General features: G+C 31.7%; 1 protein-coding gene across 1 annotated transcript; it reads left to right on the top strand.

Annotated features, from left to right (window-relative positions):
- Positions 1 to 1,091: 1,091 nt before the first annotated feature.
- Positions 1,092 to 3,713, top strand: LOC130983093 (putative pentatricopeptide repeat-containing protein At1g12700, mitochondrial). Its single transcript, XM_057907275.1, has 2 exons — positions 1,092 to 3,245; positions 3,451 to 3,713. Exon 1 carries the CDS (start codon positions 1,111 to 1,113, stop codon positions 2,911 to 2,913), a length of 1,803 nt encoding a protein of 600 aa, XP_057763258.1. The 5' UTR covers positions 1,092 to 1,110; the 3' UTR covers positions 2,914 to 3,245; positions 3,451 to 3,713.
- Positions 3,714 to 8,615: the final 4,902 nt, after the last annotated feature.

The following is an 8,615-nucleotide window of genomic DNA, read 5'->3' as shown; positions in this document are numbered from 1 at the left end:
CAAATTACAAAAATTACTGCGCCTACCACTTTTCTATATATATCATCATAAGAGGAGTTGTTAAAGTTATTAATAAAAAATTATTATAGAAAATTATATAAAATTTATTTTTTAATATAATTATTGTGTATCTATTAAAATAAAATATTTAAAATTTTTTAGGAATAATAATCTTAATTTGTGTTCTAATTAAAGATATATATTTGCTAAACTCTATTTTTGTTTTTGTTGCAAATTAAGTGTCATTTTTAATTTCAAGAAGCTATTAATTAATTTTTACTTACATTTTCCGTTTTAAGATAAGTATCTCTGTTTAATTTTGCATAAGTATTAAGACAATTATTAGATCATATTGAAAGTTTTAAGCAATCAAAACTCAAAAGAGAAAAAACTAAAACTTTCTCTAATACTATCTCTTTCTTCATAAATTATTTTATCTCCTAGAATTCTCTTTCTATTTAGTATCTACATAATTTTTTAATGAACCTAAAAAGCAAAGTGATACTAATATGAAACAGGAGGAGGTACGAGCAAGAGCAAGTGAGCAACTAAGCTCACAATTTAGTAATTAAATAAGTTTATCAATTACATGTCCTAATGTCACATGTTAATGTTACCAAATAAAAAAATATAAATATATAAAATTTAAATTTTTAATATATTTATTGCTTATTTTATTAAAGTAAAAAAGTTTAAAATTTTTACTAATAGTTAAATTTAATGTATTTTAAAGCTCTATGTATTTGAACTTAAAAAATTTAATTATAGAACATTTTAAACTTTTTGAATTTTAAAATATTCTATCAAAACACACAATTTTGTTTTTTTGGTAATACACTTTAATGTTATTTGACTTTATATTTTTGAAAGCTGGGCCGAAGCCCAAAGTTGCTCAGTGTAAGAGAAATATTGAGATTCCTATGGCTTACGAATATTGGGCCAAACATGACTGGACTCATTGAGCCCAATTCTCGGTCCGAGTTGACAGTTGAAACTGAAACTCAACTCACTTGACCCAAAAAAAAAAAAAAAGAAACTGAAACTCAACTCAACTCGCTCTCTCAGTCCCTTACTCTCACTAGTCGCTCCAGAATCCATAGACATTAGACAATGCTGGGTTTACGAAAAACAAATTCCAAGTCTTGTTTGCTACGCCTTCAAAGGCTTGTTGCACTTTTGAATCCCATAATTTCTTATAATTTGGCTTTTTCTTCTTCAAATTATTGTACCCATGATAGTCGCATAGGTGTTCATAAAACGGTGAACAGAACTCAACTCTTGAATTCTATTAGGAACCTCAAAAACGTTGATTCTGCTTTCAATTTGTTTCGCAAAATGGTTTCAATGAATCCTTTACCATCTGAGAAGGACTTCAACTTGCTGTTTGGTTTCATTGTGAGGATGAAGGATTACACAACTGCAATTTCTTTGATTAAGCACATGTGCTCATTAGGTGTTTGTGTTAATGTCTGTACTCTCAATATTGTTATCAATTGTCTATGCCGTTTGGAGAACACGGCATTTGGTTTCTCTGTGATGGGGATGATGTTCAAAATTGGTTTGGAGCCTACAATGGTGACACTTAACACCATTGTTAATGGACTTTGTGTTGAAGGGAATGTGGATAGTGCTATATGGTTGGTCGAGCACATGGAAAGCATTGGTTATCAACCCAATGGTGTCACCTTTGGAGCAATTATTAATGGTTTGTGTAAGATTGGAGACACAAATGCTGCAGTTGAGTGGTTGAAGAAGATGAATGAAAGGGATTGCAAGCCGAATGTTGTTGTTTACAACACAATTTTGGATGGTCTATGCAAGGATAGGTTGCTATCTCATGCTTTGAGATTGTTCTCTGAAATGACCAACAATGGTATTCGGCCTACCGTTATCACTTATAATTGCTTGATTCATGGCTTGTGTAACTTCGGTAGATGGAAAGAGGCTGCTTCTTTACTGAATGAGATGATGCAGGGGGGAATTATGCCGGATGTGCACACTTTTACAATCTTGGTGGATGCTTTTTGCAAGGAGGGCATGATTTTGGGGGCGAAAAGTGTGCTAAGTTTCATGCTGCAGATGGGAGAGGAGCCTAATGTTGTTACCTATAACTCTTTGATTGATGGATATTGTTTGCAAAGTCAAATGGAGGAGGCTATCAAATTATTTGATTTGATGGTTCATAAGAACTGCTTGCCAACCATTGTGACTTATAACTCTTTAATCCATGGATGGTGCAAAGTTAAAGACATCGATAAGGCCATGTGTCTCTTAGGAGAAATGGTTAACAAAGGATTACATCCAGGTGTTGTAACTTGGACCACTCTTATAGGTGGGTTTTGCAAAGCAGGTAAACCACTAGCTGCAAAGGAATTGTTTCTTGCAATGAACAAACATGGACAAGTTCCCAATCTCCAGACCTGTGCTGTTATATTGGATGGCCTATTCAATTGTCATTTCCATTCTGAAGCATTTTTGTTGTTTAAGGCAATGGAGCACAGTAATCTGGATCTTGATATTGCAATTTACAATATCATGCTTGACGGATTGTGCAAAGGTGGAAAATTCAATGATGCACGGAAGCTTCTTTCTTGTGTTCTAGCTAAAGGGATGAAAATTGATGCGTATACTTATAACATAATGATTAGAGGTCTATGCAAAGAAGGATTGTTGGATGATGCTGAAGACTTGCTCATGAAAATGGAAGAGAATGGTTGCCCACCTAATAGATGTTCTTATAATGTATTTGTCCAAGGGTTGCTGCAAAGATATGACATTTCAAGGTCAAGAAAATACCTTCAAAGAATGAAAAACAAGGGCTTTCCCTTAGATGCTACCACTGTAGAATTGCTTATCTGCACCTTCTCAGCTAATAAAGGAGACAATGCATTGCAAGAGTTGCTGCAGAACTGAAGATTGTATTTAATCTCTCTTGTCATTGTTTAATAGGACCAAGGTATTCCTGCTGCCCCAAATGGTTGGAGTCTTCCTTGAACATGTTGTGGGTTCAATATCCGAAAACATTCAAAATCGGATGATTGAAAGTAATGAGTGGAAATTAAAGAGGAAGAGCAAGACTGAATAGTGTGCATCTAAGAAATTCCATCCTGAATTAAGATAAAGGTAGTGGGTTGGTAAATGGTAATGCATCCAAAGAGTTCAGAGAAGCAGGCATGTTTTGCTATGACATTATCAATGGCTACAAGAGGCTGTGTTTCTATAACCTGAAAAATTCCTATATGCAGGTATGTGTCAAAGCACCTAGACTAGAAACATATTCGATTTGATTAAGAATAATTCAATTTAGGTTGTGATTACAGCTTGGCAGATATCTCATTGTTTTCCTAGGCATCATGAGTATGTATTTAATGTGGAACAGAAGCATTGTGATGCCTAAAATATTGATTGATGTGTTGCTGATAGTACAATGGTGGTTTTCCTTGTTTTCAGATTGCCACAACAGAGCAAGAATCTCCTTTTGCAGAAGGCTGGCTGTGTGCTATAGCATTCAACCATTGTTTTTTTTTAGACATAATTTACCGAGCAATATAAACCATATGAACATTGGTTTGAATGGTGAAATTTGACTTCAAATTCCAACATTCTTTTGTCTTATGATCACAGATCACCAGATTAAGAATCTCCCTATACAGAAGGTTGGCTTTGTTCTTGTACGAGCAAAAAATTGACACTGTATATATGTTATATTTAGATTTAATCTGATTCAAGAGTAGAGAGTGAACAAGTGATATTTATCATAGATTCATAGATCATGTTATTCTCAGCAAAATATGTGCAATATTCCAGGTTATGTAAACATGGAATAATTATTTTATTCTAATTCATGCTATTTTATGTCACTTTTAAAATACCCCTCATATTTAAATTAAACTGAATATTTCTAGATATATTTTTATGGGAACTTAATTGACAAATTTTGTAAACATTCAAACTTAGATTTCACATCTATCTATTCTTTTATCTTTTTATCTTTTATTTCTTTTATTATATATAAAGGGGATATGTGCAATTTAGTGTTAAAATTGTTTTCTTAAAATGTTTATTATATAATTCATAAAAAATAATTATTTTTAAGATTTGAACCCAAGATTTTTTAGTTAAATTATAAATTATTTATTATCTCGATTAAAATATAATTATTTATTATCTCAATTAATTTAATCTTTATTATTTTTATACACAAGTAAAAGTAAAATGTTTTTATTCATCTATTTTTTTCATAATATTAATGAATGATAATATATTTAAATTTACATATGCATTTGTTTTTATTTTTACAATATTTAATTTTAATACACTGATAATGTAAAAGAATTTTACATATGCATTCAATTACTTATCGTCATATAAAAAAAGGTTTAATTATTCTTATGGTTCCTATAGTTTTGCGAAATTTTCAATTAGATCCTTATACTTTTTTTTTTTAATTAGATCCTTCTTAGCAATAATTCGCTTAATTTTATAGGAACCTACCTAAAAAAAAATTGGTGTAGGGACCCAAATAAAAGAAAAAAAAAAGTGTAGGGACCCAATTAAAAAAAATTGGTGCAAGGACTCAATTAAAAGGAAAAAAATTACAGAGACCTAATTAAAAATTTTGCGAAACTATGAAGACCAACAGAATAATTAAACCTAAAAAATGATATTTTACCATCATTGTGTAAATGATCATTTAAACAAATGAACGCAATTAAATGACTGAGTATCAAAATTAAATACTATATTTTTAAATCGTGCACTATCAATATATTAAAATTAAATACTATTATCTTTTATTAAACTTTTTATTATCTTGAATGAACAATTAGAAGTTTTGTAATAATAAAAAACAGATATGCAATAATATAATTAAATTTTTATTATTTATACTTTTTTGCTTAGACCCATAACTATATATTTATGAATATTCTATTTTTTAATTTTTTTTCACAATAATAACTTAATTAAATTTGTAATAAAATCATTTTAGCGTGTGTAATTACATATATTATTTTGAATAATTACTTATATAATTTACGGGCCTGCTACACATACAAGCAAAAAAGGTCTACAAGCGTTACAAGTTGGCTCAGTCCGATAACACTACACGCGCACTCATTCCCTTTGAATAGAGCGTCAATGTCACGCGCATCACTCAACCGTTACGCATCGCAAAAAGCGCTCGTTATGATGCACTCTTCCACTTCTCCTTCGAAGAAAACACAAACCGTCAACCTTCGAGCAACATTCCAAACTGAAGAGATAGAACTCGTCGCGAAGATTAGCAGAAATCATCAACAGAAAATAGAACTCTCCATCAACAATTTTCAGAAAAAACGAAGAAATATTACTCAAGGTACGTTACTATTTTAGTCATCTTGTAGATTTTTCACATTTCAAAAATGAAGAACTAGGTTTTACTGTTCTTCTACGTTCTTCTAGGTTTTACTGTTGTTCTTGTTCTATCTCTCATTTTACTGTTTTTAATATTCTTCTTGTTCTACGTTTTACTGTTCTTCTTGGTTCTAGATTTTACTGTTCTTCTTAGTTGTTCTAGGTTTTACTGTTCTTCTTGTTCTAGTTCTTCTCGTAACTGATTTTTAGGAGTATATTGCATAATTTGTTGGGTTTATATGGCATAATTTGTTGAGTGTAAATTTCTGAACTGATATAGTGTAATATAATCAACTGTTGTAACTATTCTATTGCTTGTCCTTGTAATATTGCTTGTCCTTGGGTGTATATGGCATAATTTAGTGGGTATATATGGAGTAATTTGTTAGGTGTATATGGCATAATTTGTTAGGTATAAATTTCTGAACTGATATACTGTAATAGTCAGCAGTTGCAACTGTTCTTATATTTGCTTGTCCATGGGTGTAAATTGCTTGACCTTGTATATTAATGCATGTTTGAGTGATATCTGACTGATATATATGGGTGTATCTGAATCATATCTATGGGTGTATCTTACTAATATCTATGGGTGTATCTGACTCATACCTATGGGTGTATATTACTGATATCTATGAGTGTATTTTTCATTTCAGAAAAAATGGCAGCGAGAAACCAAGCTAGAAAAAATGTAAGAACAAATATATATCTTAGATGAAATCAATTTTATATAATAGAAATATATCTGACTATAATTTTGTTTTGTTTACAGCAAACCAAAGACCTTAAGTGTGCAATACATTTATTAAGTGAGAAATTCAGAAACATGAGTGAGGAGAAGAAAATGATTGTGAGGGATTTGGGATTTGGTGGCTTGATGCACATCCCGCCATTAAGGGTGCATCACCAAGTATTAAGGGAGTTGGCTAACAACTTCAAATTAGGGGAGAACAGACTGGAAACCGGATGCGGTTCTTTTAAAATAAGTCCAAAAAGAATAGGTGATGTGCTTGGCATCAACGCATCATGTAACTCGCTAAAAATTATAGGTGTATATTAACTGATGCTTGGGTGTATTTAAGTTTATGCTTGGGTGTATTTGAACTGATTTTCATACTATGTTGTTTTTCTTTTTGTAGGAGATCTATTTTCTCAGAAAGTCAATTATAAGAAACTTTCTGAGGATGATAAAGAAATTTTTAGAAGATTCCAGGGTAAGACCCTCAAAATCTTACAGATGAGATGATGGATATTGGCGTTGGTAATGAACAGGATCGCCTAATGTTTAAGAGGATTTTCATCCTCTATATACAGATGGCATTCCTTTTACCAACGACAATAAACAAAATCTCACATGTGCACCTGGCCCCAATTTTTGAGATGGACACCATAACAGAGCGAAACTGAGGAGGGCATGTTTTGAGTTTTATCATCAAGGGCATAACCGATTACAAGGAGAAAAAGAAAAAGGCAATTGATAGCTGCCTCTTTACCCTGATGATAATTTACTTTCATCTTTCTAAAAATAAAGACAAGAAGAGGGCAGAAAGACCTCCAAAATCCTGGATTGCGAACTGGAGTAAGGAGCAGTTGGTCGAAAGAATGAGAGCGGAAATAGAGGAAAATATGGTAAGTAAACATAATATGTTGGGTGTATTTTATTTACCTGAATACTGCTAACTAAAATTTCTAATGTTTCAGGGGGTTGTAAAGATGGCGGAAACAAGAGAGAAAATGAAAAAAATAGAGAAAAAAGAAAAAAAACAAGAAATAAAAAAAAAACAAAAAAGGGAAGGCAAGTTCAATATCGTCTTCGGAGACAGAAACAACTGATAGTGACAGTTCTACCTCTGAGTCTGAGACTCAAGAAGACTCAGAGGATTCACCAAGAAAGCAACCCAGCAAAAAAGGAAAAAAGTAAGTACCATACTTGGGTGTATTTTCTTTATCAAGTTGGGTGTATTTGTTGACCCATTTGGGTGTATTTTATTTATCAAGTTGGGTGTATGTTGTTTATTAAGTTGGGTGTATTTTTTTTATTGTGTTAGATGTATATTGTGCATTCATTTGGGTGTATCTTGTGCATTCATTTGGGTGTATTTTATATATTTAATGTTTATTAAATAATAATTGTTTGCCTTCCAGAATGGACTCCAAAAAAAGAAAGAAGAGTCAAGAGGATTCTGATTCAGAATCTGAATCAACTGATGAGTAATGTTCTGAAATTATTATCCTTTCTTTTGGCTTTATTATCAAGATTTCATGTATTAACAGAAGTGTCTCTTATTAACTTATAGAAGCGAAGAATCATCACAGGTGAAGAAACAAAAAAAAAAAGAAAAAGACACAAAGAACACCAAAAAAGTAAGCACTTCTTTGGATAATATTTTGTGATAAAATTAATTTTTTATTTCTAATTCATACTTGTTTTTTCCACCCAGAACACAATCCAAAAATAAAAAGGTTGTTGTTGAGCATTCATCTCCTGAAGAAGATCAATCCTATCATGGATACAGTACTTTGTAAGCTATATTACTGTCTATCATCATGATTATATTTGTTAACATGTTATTTTATGAATGTACTGATAGATCTGAAATAGAAAGTGAAGATCTAGATGAATTGTTAAGGGAAAACAATGAAAATTCTGCTGCACAGGGGTATGTCTTGTTGGGGTGTATATTTCAGATTTTAGCGTGTTTTATTTGCTAATAATTGTTTCTTGTTTCGCAGGGAGAAGGAAGCTGACCTGCGATCGACGGAAGGTCACTATGTCTCCTCTGAAACGTAAGAATATTTATTTGATAAAATCTTGTTATCATGATTTAACTGTATGATATTTTGTCTGAATAACATGAATTCTGTTTAGAATACCGGACGTAAACTTTGAAGTGATGATCCTTCCTCTCAATGACACACAGAACAAAGTAGCGTAAACAGACCGGCAGAGAGCATGTAATTTCTCTTTCAAATAACCGTTACTTTTGTTCTTTTATTACCTTCTACTTCTAATTCTGTATATATTTTTTTTAGAAAAAAGCCATTTATTGTTTTATTCGAGAAAAAAAAGGCAGGAAAAAAAAGCAAAAACTGCAAGTATGCATGTCTTTCTTTTGAATTGTTCGGGTGTATTTTTTACTTTCTTTGGATGTATTTTAGGTTAAGTCTGGTTGAAGAGTCAGCTAGTGAGCCGGCTGATTCGAATATGATGGTTGTGAGGA

The sequence above is a fragment of the Arachis stenosperma genome, chromosome 5 (assembly GCF_014773155.1).
Source record: "Arachis stenosperma cultivar V10309 chromosome 5, arast.V10309.gnm1.PFL2, whole genome shotgun sequence".
NCBI lineage: Eukaryota > Viridiplantae > Streptophyta > Magnoliopsida > Fabales > Fabaceae > Arachis > Arachis stenosperma.
The sequence above is the reverse complement of the archived record's forward strand: the minus strand, read 5'-3'. Positions and strand labels throughout refer to the sequence as shown.

Excerpts from the sequence above, each read along its gene's own strand:
- LOC130983093 (XM_057907275.1), top strand. The coding sequence starts at position 1,111 with ATGCTGGGTTTACGAAAAACAAATTCCAAGTCTTGTTTGCTACGCCTT.